Below are 18,124 nucleotides of genomic sequence, written 5' to 3' on the forward strand. Positions count from 1 at the left end.
TGTATTTCCTCCTGCCTGGAATGGACACCCTTCTCCTTGGGGAAGAGAGTCCCTTTCCTATCCCTTGGCACTGACTTGAGATGAGATCAAATACAATGAGTCAATGGCCAGACCCTCACGTTCTTTCATCCAACCTCACATAATTGCTAAGGGCAGGGAGAGGGACAGGTGTCTTCCCAGCATGGATCATGGGAAATGTGGGTCACCAGGGCTCTTCCTAATGTGGGTCTTCTGATGGGGGATGAGGGTGGAGACCCACATGAAACTCTTCCCAGAGTCAGGGCATTTGCAAGGCTTCCCTTACTGGTGCCTCCGTTGGTGTCTGGTCAAGGCAGAGCTCTGGGTGAAGCCCTTCCCACACAGGGGACACTCATAGGGCCTCTCCCCAGTGTGGATGTGCAGGTGGGCGACGAGGTTAGAGTTGTGCTTGAAGCCCTTCCCACAGTCAGGGCAGCGGAAGGGCCTCTCCTTTCTGTGAATCCGCTGGTGCACGAGGAGAGTGGAGCTCGTCTGAAACCTCTTCCCACACTGGGAACACTCATAGGGCCTCTCCCCAGTGTGGATCATTTGGTGGGTGATCAGTTGGGACCTCTGGTTGAAGCCCTTCCCACATTCCCCACACTTATGTGGCCTTTCCTCAGCGTGGATGTTCTCATGGCGGATAAGGCCGGAGCGCCGGCTGAAGCTCTTGCCACATTCCCCACACTCATAGGGCCGTTCCCTGGTGTGGATCCTCTGGTGGCGGATCAGGTGGGAGCTGCAACTGAAGGTCTTCCCACATTGCTCACACTCAAAGGGCCATTCCCCAGTGTGGATCATTTGGTGTTGAATCACGCTGTTGCGCCGCCTGAAGCCCTTCCTACACTGCAAGCACTTGTAGGGCTTCTCCCCATTGTGAAGCTCCTCATGGACCACCAGCCCAGAGCCCTGGCTGAAGCTCTGTCCACCTCCTTGGAACAGGGTGGGTCTTTCCTCCTTGGAGCACCCTGGGATGGGTTTGGAGCCCCTCCTCCTGCGGGGTCTCTGGCGCTTTTCCTCCCTGTTGGAATCCTGCGCCGTGGAGCCGCATAAGCCAGCCTCTTCCATGAGGTTCTGCTGCAGGGATTTGTCCTCCCTGGTCTCCATCCTCAGCTCCTTGTCTGGAGAAGGAAGGACAAGGACAGGATGGAATTTGCCTCTGTGCCAGAGGGAAGGGGAAGGAGATCCCCCCAGTGCAGCCCGGCAGGACGGCGTCAGCAGCGGGGTTGTCCTGCAGCCGGGGGCCATGCTGGGCTGAGAGACTGAACAGTAGAGGGGGAGAAAGGGGCAGTGACTTCCTCCTCACCTGCCTGGCTGTCCCGGGACAGCTTCCTCTTCCTCACAGCCTTGTTCTAAATCTAGCCAAGGTTTGGGAATGAGAAATCCTGCTTTGGGTAAAAATACAATGTATGAGCACATTGGGTTAGGGGCTTTGTCCTGCCCAAGTCCATCTCTAGAAGTCACTGGGCTTCTGGTGCCCATATAAACCTCCAAAACAAAAAAAATTCATTCACCCAAAATACACAAATAAACAAGATTCAGAAAAAACAACCAACCAGTTTCCCCTCTCTGGTGTGTGGAATTCGGCATCCTGAATGCCACCCGCTGTCAGAGTTGCTGCAGATCAAGTTTGTATTGGTGTTCTCCCTCTCTGGGCTGCTGTGGCTCCTGGGAATCAAGGAGGTTGCCTTTCTCTAGGCTCACCAATTTGGCATCACAGGTGTCCCAGGGCTCAGCACTGTCTGGGGTCCCTGTTTCAGGGTCCTGGGGTATCCATGGGTCCCCCTTGTCAATGCTCCCAACATGTCCAGGCTTCTGGAACAGCCCCAGCTCTCGTACTGCCTGTTTCTGCCACCCCAGTTCCCAGATTTCCCTGCCAGCCCTGCTGGTACCAGGCAATCCCCAGGTGCCTCTGGGCTGGCAGTGCAGCCCCTGAGCCGGGCAGAGCAAGCCCCACCACGGGGGGACCCTGCATCCTCCGCTCCCTGGGCAGCCGCGCCCAGCTCCGGGCACAGAGCTCCGCCAGCCCCCACCGCCCCCTCCCCAGGGCCCCCGGGGAACCCTGCTGCCGGGGCTGGCTCTGAGCGAGGCGGCCCCCGAGCCCGGCTGCGTGGCCAGGGGGGCACGGGGAGCCCGGGGCCTCTGTGCCAACGCTTCCCCCGCTCTCCCTCAGCCTTTGCCCGGCCCAGCCCGGCCACAGCCTGGATGATCCCCTCGCAGCCCGGCCACACACACCCGCCTGAGCCAGGGGCCCACGGGCCGCCGAGCGCTCCCCGGGCCGCCCGGGCCTGGCCCCGAGCACAGAGCTCTGCCCGGGGGGCTCCCGGCCCAAGGCGGTGGCTCCAGGCCCGGGCGGCCGCTCCCGGCTCCCACAGCCCGACTGGGGCCGCCCTGCTGGGCACATTTCACATAAAAATTGTGAAAAATAGGGTTATTTAATTCATGTTTTATGGAAAATTATAAACTAGAAACTGTAATATACTGTATAAATGTATGATAGATGTGTATGTGCACCACCCGCGTGCCTCACAGATTCCCGTTGAACACCTCTCCTGACTTTCCAGGTCCAGAAATAGAAGGTGAAAAATACAAGGCAAAAACGTTGTCAGAAGAAGACAATTAACATCGCCAACCTACACCCTGACTAAGTGCTGCAAGCCATCCACGCTGCTAAGGCCGTTAATCACCTCAAAGCAAGGACTGAATCTGGACATTAGCACTTGAATACGGAGCTAGGGACTCTTTCAGGGCCTAATGAAAACACTCTTAATTGCCGGTGCTTAACAGAAATTATGAGGCGGGCAAATTCGTGTACCCAGCTAGAGACACCAGACTGCCAGATTCTGTGTCTCAGGGTCACCCTTGGCTATTTTCCCGGGAAAACTCTGTCAAGTAGGTATCACTGTTTGTGGGGGTTTTGCTGCCTAAAATTCTGTGATTTGATTCCTACCCAAATTTTGTGATTTGAATTTTTAATAAACCAAATTATTGAATTTGGAAATAAATTGTCCTGGCATTTATAACAAAAAACATTGCTCGTATCCACCCCAAAAACACTAAAATCCCAACCAGCCATCACCTCACCACAAAAAATAATGCAAAAACCAAACCCACAAACCAACCACTTCCACCCTGTCCTCCTGTGCCTTCCCAGGGACCCCAACCCTGCAGGAATGCCCCCGGATCGGGACAAAAGCTGCTCCCCTGGAGGCACTTTGAACACCCACCCGCGGCCCGGCCCTGGCACACGGCTCCCGGCAGCTGCCCCGCTGTCCCAGCCAGGGCTTTGCAGCAGGGAGGCTCTGCGGGACCTCCGGGCTGTGCCCCCTCCCAGGCCCTGCCCGCCCCGGGGCTGACCTTCAGCCCGGGCTCTCTCGCTGTCCCGGCTCCTGCAGAGTCCCCGCTCACAGTTCCTTGGCCCCCTGGGCTCTCCTCTGGGGCTCGGAGAACAGCCGGCAATGGAACCTTGGCCTGAAAAGGAACCATGTTGGTGCTCCCTAGCCAGGCCAGAACCGAAACTTTGTTCTTTTGGCCTGGGTGCAGAGACCCCCTGGGGTGTTTCCTGCACAGAGTTCCAGCCCTCAGCTTTTGCTGAAGGAGCTGCCTACAAATGTCACACTGCCAGGCCCTGTCCTTGCTGTCACCTGCTGTGGCTGGGCATGAACAGAGCTCCTGCCCGTCCATTTCCAGCTGCTGTGCAACCAAAGCTGAGGGATCTGGAGCTGCCTGAAGGCAAAAACTGCAACATGAGCCTCTCTCCAGGGGGAAATCTCCCCCTGCTAGTCCAGCCCGTGGCAATGCTTCCATTCTCTGCTGCTGCTGGGGCACTGGCGGGTCTGGCTGAGCAGGAAAGGTGACCCTGAGCCAGGAGATTTCCTCGGCTGCAGCAAAGCCTGGGCACACAAAGACCTTCCTGGCACTGTGCCCTAGGACAGGAAGGATTGTGCCACCAGAGCTGACCCGAAATTTCTTCTCCCAAGCAGTGTTAGGACATGGAATATGGAGAAGCCAGAGCTGACTGTCAGCTTTGCACAGTCCTCCAGAAGGATCCTGTGTGTGAAGCAGCCTGAGAACAGGGTTTGTGTGTCAGGGCAGGGGAATTCAGAGCCCTTTTCTCTCCTTGATATTGAGGGTCTGCACTTCCAAAGGCCCTGCAGCTGCCAAAGGGGCATTTTTCACCTAGATGAGAACAGTTCTACTGAAGCCTGTCCAAACCTGCTTTTCCTGCAAAAAAGCCCCAGGTCTTTTGTGTGTGCACATGTGAGAACTGAAAGATAAAACTACTTTGCCAGGGGAAAGTTATTTTTCTTGTTTCTTTTTCTCGTTTTTATTTCTGGGTGTTTTGGGTTTTTTGTGAGGTTGTTTTTGGTGGTTTTTTTTGTTTTTTTTTTTTTTTTTTTTTTTTTTTGGTTTTTAGGGTTGTTGGTTTTTACTTTGTTTGTTTGTTTTGTTTTGATTTGTTTTGTTTTTTGGTTTTTGGTTTTTTTTGTGGTTGTTGTTTTTTGTTTTTGGTCTTTAGCTTTTTTATTTCTTGTTTTTTCGGGAGTCTTTTTCTTTTTCATTGGGGGTGGGTCTTTTTGTTCTCGTATGGGGTTTTTTGGGTTTTCTATCTGTTTTCTTTTCTTTTTTTTTTTTAAATTAACTCCCTCTGGCAGCTCTGGGCAGAGCTCTGTAACTGCATCTGACACTCAGCTGTGGCACTGTGGAGGTGGCCAAGGGGACCTTCCCTGAGCTCTCTGCAGAGGAATCCACATCAGCCCAGGCCGGGGTGGTCAGTGGCCGGTCAGCTCTGTCCAGTGGACGTGGCTCTGGACACTTCCCTTGGAGCATTTCCATGGAGGGAATGCTGGGGCTGCCACCACTGTGGTGTCACAGAAAGGGGAACGCTGGGGCTGCCACCCCTGTGGTGTCACAGAATCACAGAATCACTGGGTTGGAAGAGACCTTCAAGGTCATCGAGACCAACCCACGTCCAAATGCCTCAACTAAACCACGGCACCGAGTGCCACATCCAGTCTTTTTGCAAATACATCCAGGGATGGTGACTCCACCACCTCCCCAGGCAGGCCATTCCAGTACTTTATTATTCTTTCTGTGAAAAACTTTACCCAATATCCAACCTGTATTTCCCTTGGCACAGCTTAAGGCTGGCTCCTCTTATTCTGTCAGTTGCTGCCTGGAGAAAGAGACCAACCCCACCTGACCACAGACACCTTTCAGGGAGTTGTAGAGAGTGATAAGGTCAGCCCTGAGTCTCCTTTTCTTCAGGCTAAACAACCCCAGCTCCGTCAGCCATTCCTCACAGGGCTTGTGTTCCAAGCCCCTCACCAGCCTCGTTCCCTCTCTGGACGTGCTCAAATGTCCCAACGTCCTTCCTAAACTGAGGGGCCAGAGCTGGACACAGCACTCGAGGTGTGGCCTCACCAGTGCCGAGTACAGGGAGAGAATGACCTCCCTGCTCCTGCTGCCCACACCATTCCTGACCCAGGACAGGAGCCATTGGCCTTCCTGGCTACCAGGGCACACTGCTGACTCATGTTCAGTCACTGTCACCAGTGCCCCCAGGTCCCTTTCTGCCTGGCCACTGTCCAGCCACACTGTCCCCAGCCTGGAGTGCTGCAGGGGTTATTGTGGCTAAAATGCAGGACTTGGCACTTGGAATTGTTAAACTTCATCCCATGTGACTCTGCCCATCTATCCAACTATTCCAGGTCTCTCTGTAGAGCCCTCTTCCCTTCCAGCAGATTGACACACGCTCCCAGCTTAGTCATCTGCAAATTTACCAATGAAAGACTCAATCCCCTCATCCATGCCATCAATAAAAATATTGAACAGAGCTGGCCCCAGCACAGACCCGTGAGGAACACCACTGCTCCCTGGCCACCAGCTGCATGCAGCACCATCACCACCACTCTGTGGGCCCGGCCATGCAGCCAGTTCCTAACCCAGCAAAGAGTGCTCCTGTCCAAGCCGTGGGCTGCCAGCTTTTCAGGAGTGTGCTGAGGGACACAGGGCCAAAGGCCTTGCTGAAGTGCAAACAGACAACATCCACAGCCTTTCCTGCATCCACCAGGCAGGTCACCTGCTCATTAAAGGAGAGCAGGTTGGTCAAACACGACCGACTCCCTTTACCCCTCCTAAACCCACGCTGGCTGGGTCTGACAGCCTGGCCATCCTGTAGGTGCTGCATGATGACACTCAGTATAAACTGCTCCATTCCTTTACTGGGTACTGAGGTCAGGCTCACTGGCCTATAATTACCAGGAGCCTCCTTCCCACCCTTCTTGTGAATGGGTGTCCCATTGGTCAGTTTCCAGTCCTCTGGAACCTCACCAGTGAGACAGGACTGTTGGTGGATGATGGAGAGAGGCTTCACAAGCTCATCTGAGAGCTCCCTCATCACCCTGGGGTGGATCCCATCTGGGCCCAGAGATTTATGAACATCCAAGGGGCTCAGCAGTTCTCTGACTGCCTCCTCCTGGATAACAGGGGGACCATCCTGCTCCCTGATACCATCAACCAACCCAAGAGGACAGTTGTCCTGAAGGCAAGTTTTCTTTCCACTAAAATCTGAGACAAAGAAGGCATTAAGCACTCCCCCCTCTCCCTATCTGCAGTTTCTAAGTTCCCTCCCTCATACAATAAGGAGCAAAGGTTGGTCTTACCCTTCCTTCTACCATTAATGTAGTTGTAAAAAAATTTTTTGATTTTCCTTTACAAAAATCACCATTTTAAATTCAAACTGAGCTTTGGCCTCTGTAGTTTTTTCCTACATGCCCTAGCAGTCCCCGTAAATACTTCCTGAGAGACCTGACACTCCTTCCAAAGACGGAAGATCTTCTTTTTATTCGTAAGTTCCTCCCAAATCTCATCACACATCCAGGCTGGATGTTTGCCTCATTTACTTGTCTTTTGGCCATAAGGACAGTCTGTTCCTGTGCCCTCAAGATCTCTGTTTTGAAGCTCACCCACTGTTGCCATGAATTTTCCTGGTTTGCTGAGCGTTCATATTAAAGGAGAAACGTGCAGTTTCTCACGCTGGTGAATTGTAAACACAGGACCATGTTTTGTAAATATTGGCAATGTTATGAATTCTTTCTCCAAGAGAAGGGGAGGTTGAATGACAGCCTCCTGGACCAATGTGACAGGAGAGGTGGCGATACCCTTCTCCAATCCATGGTCACCTTGCCACAGATATATAATGGAAAAATAAACTAAGGGCAGGGTCTTCTGCCCTGCTGCTGTTGATGCACCCAGATCTGTGTCCCCAGTCTGTTTTCCTGGTTGGGCCTCCACGGTGATAACTGGCGCCCAACGTGGTCAAGTTGCAAGCTAGTGAGGAAAGAAAAAAGAAGAAAAAAATCTGCCTTCTACGGCTGCAAAAAGAAGAAACCCACGATGTTCTCAGAAGAACGATTGATGATGGAACTGCTCCACTCCTTTTTGTTGTCCTGTGACGCTGACTTGACCAGGAAACACGTGAGAGAACTGTTTAGCTGGGGAAAGAAACTTGGAATTTTTTATAGTGCTGAAAAAGCACTCTCAATCGATCCATGGAAAACCCTGGCGGAAAAACTTTTTTTATCCGTTCTGAACGGAAATATGAGAGCTAGCGCTCTCTTAGGGACCTGGGGAACAGTCTTCCCACTTCTAAAAGAGGCTGGAGAGGACTTTGAAGTTGATTCTGGGCTTTCGACAGGAAGCAGGACTGGCTCCCCTGCGAGCTCCGTCGCTTCTGACGAGGATTGCTCTGATGCAGGGTTAGAGCCGATGCAGGAGACCCCCACCCCCATGTCGGGGGTTGGGCGCGCCCAGCGGGGTTTTTGGAAGAGCGGGGAAGCTTTTTTCGGTCCGCTCCCCGCGCGGTTGGCCGGGCGGGGAGCTGGGGTGCCAAGGGGGCGGAGCGCTCGGCATCGGGTCCCACGCCGAGCGCGGGGGATCGCCCACGCCGCCCCGGGCCGCCGTGCCGCGGCAACTCCCCCGCTGCCCGCCACCGCTGCGGGGTCCGCCCTGCAGCTGCCGCGCGGAGTTGCGCCGCCTCGGGCCCCCTGCGGGGAGCCGGGGGGGCCGCCGTGCGCGCCGCCCCTGGCGCTGCCGGCGCCGCCCTTTGCCGCCGCCTCCCCGGCCCGCCCCGCCCCGCCGCGACCTGCTCCGCGCAAGATTCGGCAGGCGAGCCCAGCGGGGACGGCCCCTCCCTGCCCCGGCCCGCCGCCGCGCCAAATGCTGTGCGCGGGGTCGCCGCCGCCGCCCACCGCGCCGCGCCCCGCCCCACGCGTCCGGTGCCGGTCCGGCGCCGCGGGGGGAGGGCTGGGCGCAACGCTGCCCGCCGCTGCGGGGCCCCCCGTGCCGTGCGACCCCCCAGCGCCACCGCGCGGCACTGCCGCGCGTCCCCTCCCTGCCGCTCGGGGAATGCCCCCCCGCACCGAGCGGGAGGGGCTCTCAGCTGCCGCTGCTGCCGCCGACCTGGCCACCGACCCATCGGCTGGCCAGGCAGGAGCTGAAAGCTGTGGCCGATCGGCCACGCCTCCCTGCCCAGCGCGACAATCGCCCCCCCACCCAGAGAGGAGTCTGAGCGAGTCACTGTCCCCCGCCCACCCCCCCTACGGGGCCGGGTCGGCTGTGGGAGATGATAACGGGGAAAAAGCGTTTTCTGAGGTGCACGCTTTTCCTGTCGTGAAATCGGATGAGGTTTTTAGTCCTGCATCCCAGGTGAATCAGGCTGCTGAGATAACAGAGCTGCTGCCTGAAGATGCAGCTTTGCCCGAGCCAGTTCAGGGACCTGTGGTTTTGGTTCCACAGCATCATAGCCATGATGACCCATCATGGGCAGTCCCGTTTCCCTTATCAAGGGACGTGGCAGAAAATAATACAAGCTTCACTGAGGCAATTCAATGGATCAGTGCAGAATTTGAGAATCTGATCTTTCCTTATGTAATAAGAGGTTTTGCAACAGTGATGCTTGAACCTCAACAGGTTTTTACCTTTGAAAGAAATTGGAAATTCCTAGCTGGACAAATGGCTGTCGTAAATAGACACCTGCCTCGAGACAATCCCTTGTTTGGGGTCGGAGTTGACCTACTTATGGGGAGGAGTCAATATGCTTGCCCTGATGTGCAAGCTGGCCTTTCTCGCACTGTCTTAGATTCGTGCAGATACATAGGGATATCTGCATTGATAAAAACCAAGTTATCCTTCTCCCCAAAGCAAGACTTCTCAGATATAGCACAGAAGCCAGGTGAACCTTTTCATCGACTTATAGTGCGTCTGATGGATTTTTTAGAGATGAGAGTCCAGGATAGCACTTTAAGAATGATCATTTTGGAGCAATTAGCAAGAAGCCATGCTAATTCTGCTTGCCAGAGGCTCCTGGAAACCATTCCAGAGACTTCTACTGTCCTGGAGATGGTCCAGACCTGTGCAGTTCTAAACACCTGTGATTCTATGGTGATTACCCCAACAGTTGCTTCACAGCCGGCAGAAAAGAGGCAGAATGATGGACATGAGACACAGGCAGATATTCAGCCTAGTGGAGAACAGGAAAAGGAGGCACAGAAAGTGACTCCCTTGTTTTTCTGCGCACAAGGTGTGGGTCCAGACCATACTGCAGAAACTTGCAAAGCAGTGGGTCATGCCGAGCCCACGCCAAGCCCGAAAACTCGGAGGCGAAGAAAAAGACGAAGACGTCAGGGGGACAAAACAGTTTCCCAAGCTCTAGAACAAGAGCAAAATTCTTCCCTTGAGGTAGGATTGATTGACAGCTCAGCCAATCAGAGCTGGGTTTGCACTGTCTCTTCTCTGATTGATTGACAACTCACCCAATCACAGCTGGGCTAGCACTGCCCTGGCAGTGTGATTGATTGACTGTTCAGCCAATCACAGTTGGGTTACCACACCGGCTGTGCACTGTGGTGCCCCATGGACTCAAGGAGACCATTGTGAAACCTGGGGTTCCCCAGGAACCAAGGGTCCCTGGGGACCTTGTGCAGCCAGAGAAAGAAAGAATTATTGCCAGGTGCAGCTGGGGAGGCCCAGACTGGACACCAGGAGAAAGGAATTTCCCTCCCAGGGCAGGGCTGTGGTGCAGCACATCCCCCAGAAGGAGTCTGGAGCAGCCCAAGGCTCTGTGTGCCCAGGCAGAGGCAGGCAGGACGCAGAGCTGTCAGCAAAGGAAGGGGCCAGCCAGGTGGGGCAGCCGGGGGATGAGGACAGCCTGCAGGGACAGAGGCACAGAGCAAAGCCCTGACCTTGGGGCCCTCCAGAGCTGCTCCTGCTGCAGGCCCAGGCCCATCCCAAAGCTTGGGAAGCCAGAGAGCTGTGCCCATTTCTGTTCATTCCTTCTCGGATGAGGATGGGTCCTTAGGCCCCTGGAGGTTTCTCATGAATTTCACTACTTCAGAGACCACTTTTTTCTTGAGCTCTTCAGTTCAGGAAGTCCGTGAGAAAATCTGTTTCAAAAAACCTGAACAAGAAAAGTCCCCTGGGATAATTTAAGTTTTCATTTTTTCTGTGGTGAATTAGAAAGATTTCAGAAGTGTATTCAAATGGAATATACTGTATTGATAACAATGCAGGGAGAACTGTTTTGTCCTATTATATTTTCTTTACCTGTTTATAGATTAATATCAGCAATGTCCAATTGAAATTGATCCCCAGCCATTTTATTGCAGTCTGAAGAGATATGAAAATCAGGACCCTTCATGGCTGACAATCAGTGACACTTTGTCCCCACCCCGTCCCCACCATTTCCCTCATCCCACCCCTGGCACTCCCATGGATCAGGAACAGTGTGGCCAGCAGGAGCAGGGCAGTGATTCTTCCCCCATTGCTGGGCACTGCTTGGGCAGCACCTCGAGTACTGTGTCCAGTTCTGGGTCCCCCAATTTAGGAAGGACATGGAGGGGCTAGAGCGTGTCTAGAGAAGGGAAACAGGGCTGGTGAGGGGTCTGGAACACAAGGGCTGTGAGGAGCAGCTGAGAGAGCTGGGGTTGTTTATCCTGGCGAAGAGGAGGCTCAGGAGAGACAAGGCGGTGTCTGAGCAAAGCTTGGACTTGATGATGTCCAAGGTCTTTTCCAACCTTGCTGATTCTGGGATTCTCTGAAACCACCCTTGCAGCAGTTGCAGGATGAGCCCTGGGCCTCCTCTTCTGAAGGTGCCTCAGCAGCCCAGGTCCCTCAGCTTCTCCTCACAGCCCCAAAGCCCATCCTGTCAGTCCTGCAGAGCCTCTGCAGCCCCTCCTCATTGCCCAGAGCAGGGAGCCCCACAGCCAGACACAGCAGGCCAGATGTGCCCCCCTGGCCTGTAGTGCCTCTGGCAAGGGAGCAGCAGGAGGCCCTGCAGGAGCCTGCAGACAATTCCTGAAGCACTTGAAGGATGATCCTGCTCCCCAAGGGACGTTCCCATGGTGCCAGCTTAAGGAACTGAAACGGGGATTTGGCCCAGAGAGGAAAGGGCAACCAGGGTGTCTTGGTTTTGGAAGAAAGGTGTCTGCCAGGGAAAGCTGTAGTTTCCCTTTGAATGGAGGATGTAAACTCCCTCCCTTCAAATTATTATAATTTTGCAATTAAGGGCTTTCAGGAAATGATTTGGGAATAGCAATAACAGTTCTTTACTAGGAATAGTAAAAATACAAATGTAATAGTACAAAAAAACAAGCAAAGAAGCAGAAATCCAAGAAACCCTGAAAGGGTCAGAAATATGACCAGACATCTTGTTGGTCAGAGTGCTGGGAGAAGACCAAGTAAATCCTCCTGGAGAAACAAATGTGGTTCTGTTGGAGTAGAGATGATCCTGAAGAAATGCTCCAGTGGAGGTGAGATGGGTCCAGTCTTTCTCTGGAATCCAGTGGAAAACAGGATACCTGGTGTTCCTGAATCTCAGGGTTTTTTAGGTAGGAATGGTTTTCTCCCCCCTCTGGGTTAAGCATCTCCCAATGGGATGATGTAATGGTTTCTGTCATGTGGTGAGCCTTAATTGCCCATTACCAGAAGATATTCCCCCTGGAGGGAGGACAAGTTGTGGAAGAGATAAGGAACATTGCTCCACTGGGTTTTAACAGCTGGTCCATTATCAGAAGGCACCCGCCCCCTCCCCCCTGGAGTTATGAGGAATGGGTCCTACAAGAGATAAAGAAAACATCTCCCCAAGCAGTTTCAAGAGATGGAAAAAGAGAATAAACATTGTTGCATAACCCAGGACACAGGCATGGGCTGTTTGCAAGGGAGGGAAGAGAGGTGGGCAAGAGGAAGAAATTTGTAGCAGGAAGAACATAGAAAGCCAAAGTGAAGCAAAGGAAATGCTCAGGGCAGTTTAGGGGTGGCTGCCAGGCAGCCCTGGCTCTGAGCAACAACGTCTGCAGGGGCACAGGAAACTCCCAGCTGATGGGAACAAACTTTCTGGCTGACTGCAGAGGCCACCACAAACCTGAGTGATTTCCCTGCTGTCCCGCAGCCCTTGCTGGCCCCAGGGGCTGATGGCATTTGTGCTCCCTCAGGTTCATCTCCCCACACCAACACCATGGGGGTGCTCACGCCTGCTCTGGGCAGTGCAAACAGAGGCTCCTGAGGCAGTGCTGCCATGGCTGTGCCTGCAAGGATGCGGCACCTGTGTGAGCTGGGGGAGAGGCCAGGGCGGCAGAGGGGGGATGTTGTTGGCAGGTGCATGAGGCCACTGTGGGATGCTGGCCTGGGGTGTCCAGCGCAGTGGGGATGGATCAACCCCTGCTCTGCTGCTCCTTCCCGTCTCCCCCAGGGACCTTGCAGAGCCCCAGCCATGCTGTTTGCCCCCAGCCTGCCCACGGCCAGCCTGGGGCTGTTCCCGGGGCTTTTCTGTGCTGAGCATTGGCCTGGGCGTGTTCTGGAGAGAGCCTGGGCAAGGAGCCTGGAGTCCTCTCTTAGTTTGCAATGTAAGATGGAACTAAAAGTAGATATTCTATTACCATCTGTTAAAACCAGGGGCAGTGTTTGTTATTTCTTCCATGACCGATACAATCCTGTTTCCCTCAAAGGGTCTCAGCTAGCTCAGCCCTTCTCAGGCCTAATAGGATTATATCAAGAAAGACAGGAAAAGGATTCAAAAGAGGCTCTCTTACCCTTTTAGCTGCAAGTCCTTTATTCCAGGTTGATGTTCCAGGAGAGAGAGAGAGAGAGAGCTCCCGGGGGACAGGCTTTTTCTTAGGGTCTCTCAGGGAGGGGCTAGCTGGCACACAGCCAATGGGGTCAGAAGGGGAAGGAAGGGTCAGACTACATGACAGGAGTTCCAGGGGTCCCTGAGGGAGAAGAAACCATTTCCCCAGGGGGATGTAACATCTCCTCCTTTTTTTGTTTAAAAAGATACAGAGAGAAATTCTCAAATTCTGTTTAACACGGAGTGTGGGTTTCCCACCACTTATGGTTGGTATGGAGACCGGACCGCTTTAGATTTGCCAACTCTATATGGTTGACTTCTGAGGTAGAAGATATGAGGCCATTAATAGCCTTGAAAATCAAACAGCGTAGGATTCCGAATGCTATGGTTACAAGGAAAAGGATAACAAAAGGTAACAAAATTGTTTTGACTACAGAAGTCCACCACCCAGTGAATCCCCAGCCCTTGAACAGTTCCTTGATCCAATCTTCTGATTCTTGCTTCACTTGTCCAATCATGTTGTTCATGCTTCGGAGGGCAGCATGGATGTTTGGAGCCTTTGAGGACAAATTCATGCAACAGAGTCCTTCAAATTCCTGGCATTCATGTCCATGTAATAGCAAGAGATAATCGATAGCGGCACGGTTCTGGATGGTGGCCTGTCTGGTAATCTCCTCGTCTTCTAGGAGGGAGCTGATGGCGATAGATGTTAAATTAGCCTGCTTGACCACCCAGCACTCTAGGTGGCCCAATTCACCTAGAGCTTTGGCTGCTGCTACCCACGGAAGAAACAGGGATACAGCAACTCTTTTTGACTTTGCCCAATGAAAAATGTCTGAATTACAATTTGGGTCCAAATTGTCAGCACTCCTTTTTTGAATTTTGTCAGCCGATTTGTTTTTGTGTGTCCATTCACGAATTAAAGTTTGGTTGGGTGTCAACACGGACAATCGCCCTATGGTACATGGCCCTCCGAAAAGCCGGGATGGAATTCCTGCCCATGCCCGATCCCCACAAACCAAGAACAATCCTCTAGGGAGGCTTCTGGGTTTGGAGTGGGATGGGTTGTCTGATGCAATGTGGCTTATATTATGACACCACCTCTTTGCAGTAAATTCTCCCCGGAACTGCTTTATAAGGTGGTACTCGTCAGTGCTAGAGGGTTTTGGGATGACAGAGAAATGGATGCAGTATGTGGCAGGGGAGGAACCCAATAGTTCTAACTCCTGGGGTTCATGAGCTACCCTGGGCAAACCCTGCACCCATTCCGCTAAGGGGTTCATGGCGAACACACCTTGCTTTTGATGATCTTGGTGTGGTTGTGGAGTGTGTGCCTCTGGAATTTCGTTGGACCTGTATTTGTCCAAGCCTGCTGGAAATTCTCCAGCCTGCAAAGGAATTCCTACCAGACAGGTAGACATAGGATTCTTAGCTGCTGCAGTGGACAAACATATGTTTTCTTGCTGAAGTGTCTGTGCCAGGGTTACCCAGACGTTCTGACGTGGCTGAGGGATGATCCATGCAGCTGCCAGACTGTTCAGCATTAGCAGGATGACAACTTGGATGGGGTTCATCATAGGGTTGAGTGGGAGGTAGGTTTTCTCTGGAAGGGAAAAATAAACATTTTTAAAACATGTTAAAAGTTCCTGTTTCTGCCAGAAGGAATCCACCTCTAAGGAGGATCTTTCTCTTCCATCCGGCGGCGTCTTCTCTTCGAAGCATCGGTCACTTGCTTCTCGTCCCCTTCTGCTGGAGCTGGATTTTTGGGGACAAAAGGTTTCACCCACTTCTGGGGAATCCACCGAGGGCCTGAGGGAGTAGCCACACATGCATAGCCATGACCCCAGGTCACAAGCTCATAGGGACCTCTGGTTTCCCAAGTTTCAGGATCCCTAATCAAAACCGGTGGACGCTGAGACAATTTAAATTGATCACCACTGTTAAAATGACGTACCACAGGTGGACTCATGTTTTCAAATGAACAGTTTAGAAAATTGATGGTGAACATGGCTTTGCAGAGCTTCTGCTGTGGTGTCATCCACGAAGCCGAGCAGTTCTGCCTAGCCAGAACCTGTTTGAGCGTTTGGTGTGCACGCTCGATCACAGCTTGACCTGTGGGGGAGTGAGGGATGCCAGTTTTATGCTCCACTCCCCACTGCTGGACAAATTCTAGGAACTCCTTGGACACATACCCTGGGCCGTTATCAGTTTTGATTGTTTTTGGAATTCCCAACACTGCAAAGGCTTGCACTAGGTGCTGCTTGGCATGTATGGATTTTTCTCCTGCATGGGCAGAGGCATACACTGCACCTGAATATGTGTCAATGCTCACATGAACATATTTGAGGCGACCAAAACTAGGAATGTGTGTGATGTCTGTTTGCCATACCTCACAGCTGCCCAGGCCCCTGGGGTTAACCCCCATGCCCATCGATGGCATGACCTGGAGCTGGCAGTTCGGACAGGTACCTACAATGGCTCGAGCCTGGCTCCGTGTTAGCTGGAATTGTCGGATCAGGGCTGGCACATTTTGATGGTAATGTTGGTGACTCAGTTTTGCCTGCTGGAAGACATCAGGGAGATGTGCCTTTTCAACTGGGGCAGCAAGGCAGTCTGCCTGGCGATTCCCCTCTGCGATCTCACCTGGCAAATCAGTGTGTGACCTCACATGCATCACGTAAAACGGGTGCTGTCGATGAGAAACCAAATAGATTAGCTTTGAAAGCAACCTGAAGAGATGTTCATTCTCTATTTCTTTGAGCACAGCCTGCTCCGCTCTGGACACTACTCCCGCCACATAGGCAGAGTCGGTTACCAAATTGATTGGTTCTGAGAACTTCTCAAAAGCTCTTACCACTGCGGCCAGTTCAGCCACTTGGGGGGATCCCTCCACAAACTCAACATCAGCTTCCCAATGCTGAGTCCGTGGGTTCCTCCAAGTCACGACGGACTTGTTGGAAGCACCCGATGCGTCTGTGAAGACTGTGAGAGCTTTGAGTGGTCTCCGACTCCTTTTCTCATGAGGAATAAGGTGGAATTCCTCATTGAACAACTTGTGGGACGGGGCATGGACTGATATTTGTCCCCTGTAGCTGTCCAGAGATAGTTGGAGACTGGCATTGCTCTGCAGCAAATGCTCAAACATCTCTTTGGTCAATCTCTCAGGAGAGTTCTTTCCCTCCTCTGAAAGTCTGACCGGGAGGTGAATGCATGCAAAGTCACAACCTGCCAATTCACACAATCTTACCCTGGCCTTCCGAATCAGCTGTGCTATCAGCTCCTGTGGCTCTGTGATGGTCTTGGATCTTTGGTGGGAGAGGAAGACCCACTCTATTATCAACAGTGAATCTCTCTCTTCCTCGATCCATTGAAAGATCAAGCCATGCAGGTGTGGCAGTTTTCCTAGAACAATAAATTGGAAAGGCACCTTTGGCTCACACCGGTGAGCCTGTCTCTCTGACAAGGCCTTTTGTACCTTTTCGATTGCTGTCTTCGCCTCTGGGGTCAGCTCCCTGGGAGACGTCAGCTCCTTCTCCCCCTTCAATAAATTGAAGAGGGGTTCTAGATCTTGATTTGTGAGGCCTAACCAGGGTCTTACCCAATTCAAAGACCCACACAGGGAGTGGAGATCTGCTAGAGTTTTTGGATTGCAACCAATTTCTAAGCTCTGTGGAACTACAGTCCTTGCACTGATTTGCAAGCCCAGGTATTTCCAAGGTGGCATCCTTTGAACCTTGTCCTCCTGTAATTGAAATCCAGCAGAGGTTAAAACTTTAACCACTAGGTCAAGCGTGTGTTGGAGTATAGAGTCATTGGGGCCACACACTAGCACATCATCCATGTAGTGAAGGATGATGGCTTCTTTTCTCTGTGCGTGTATTGGAGACAGTAATGAGGCTACATATTGTTGGCATATGAAAGGACTCGATTTGAGACCCTGGGGAAGGACCCTCCAGTGATAACGCTTCATTGGGGCCTGTCTATTGACAGTGGGAACTGAGAAGGCAAACCTAGGGGCATCTTCAGGGTGCAATGGAATTTGGAAAAAACAGTCCTTGATGTCTAAGACAGCCAATTTCCAATCTCGGGGGAGCATTGTTGGAGTGGGCATCCCTGGTTGGAGGGGTCCCATGTCTTCTACTATTTTATTAATTTCTCTTAGATCATGGAGCAACCTCCACTTGTCCTTTCCCGGTTTCTTTATCACAAAGATCGGGAAATTCCAGGGGCTAGTTGTCTCCACAATGTGTCCCTGAGCCAATTGCTCTTCCACGAGTTTTTCCAGCGCCTTGAGCTTTTCTTTACTCAAAGGCCACTGTGCTACCCATCTGGGGGTGTTTTCCAACCACTTTAACTTCTGGGTAGGGCGCTCCACAGTGGCTACTTGCAAAAATCCTGGGGTGTTTTAGGAATGACCAATTGGACTCCCCACTGAGACATGGTGTCCCTCCCCCACAGTGGGGCGTTATAATCTGCTACGAAAGGACGGACATTCGCCACCTTTCCATCAGGTCCCTCAATTTGCACCACGTTTTTCGAAATCCTTGCCATTGAGATTCCTCCTATGCCCTGAAGTTTGCCTGCTACCGGCTCTAATTCCCAATTTGAAGGCCACATGCTTTGTGGCAGTACGGTGACCTGAGCTCCCGTGTCGAGCACTCCCGCCACTTGGAGGCGCTCTGATCCACAAGTAATGTTGCACAGCATAGAGGGTTTAGGTTCCCCCACCACCTCTGTCCAGTAGACCTCTGGTGATTTACCGTCTGCTGTGATCTCTGCTGGAACCGGAATGGCTTGGGCAAGAATTTGTCCCGCTACCAGATAAAAGGGTGGGTGTGAACAACGAGCCAACAACATGAGGCCTATTATTTTTCCCTTTATGGTCATGGGAGCTATCTCAATTTCCAAGGGTGTGTGTGCCGTGTCCCCAATAACAAAATACTCACTGTCCAATCCCATGTGGTAAACCGTCAGGTCCTGTGA

At 52.6% G+C, this 18,124-nt stretch overlaps 1 protein-coding gene across 1 annotated transcript; it reads right to left on the minus strand.

Moving 5' to 3' along the window:
- Positions 1-357: 357 nt before the first annotated feature.
- On the minus strand, positions 358-1,086 carry LOC134562298 (zinc finger protein 239-like; the record flags this gene model as incomplete). Its single annotated transcript, XM_063419684.1, has 1 exon — positions 358-1,086. A coding segment is annotated over exon 1 (729 nt), but the record flags the coding sequence as incomplete, so codon positions are not given.
- Between the last annotated feature and the right edge of the window lie 17,038 nt (positions 1,087-18,124).

Source organism: Prinia subflava, chromosome 27, assembly GCF_021018805.1.
Source record: "Prinia subflava isolate CZ2003 ecotype Zambia chromosome 27, Cam_Psub_1.2, whole genome shotgun sequence".
Classification (NCBI taxonomy): domain Eukaryota; kingdom Metazoa; phylum Chordata; class Aves; order Passeriformes; family Cisticolidae; genus Prinia; species Prinia subflava.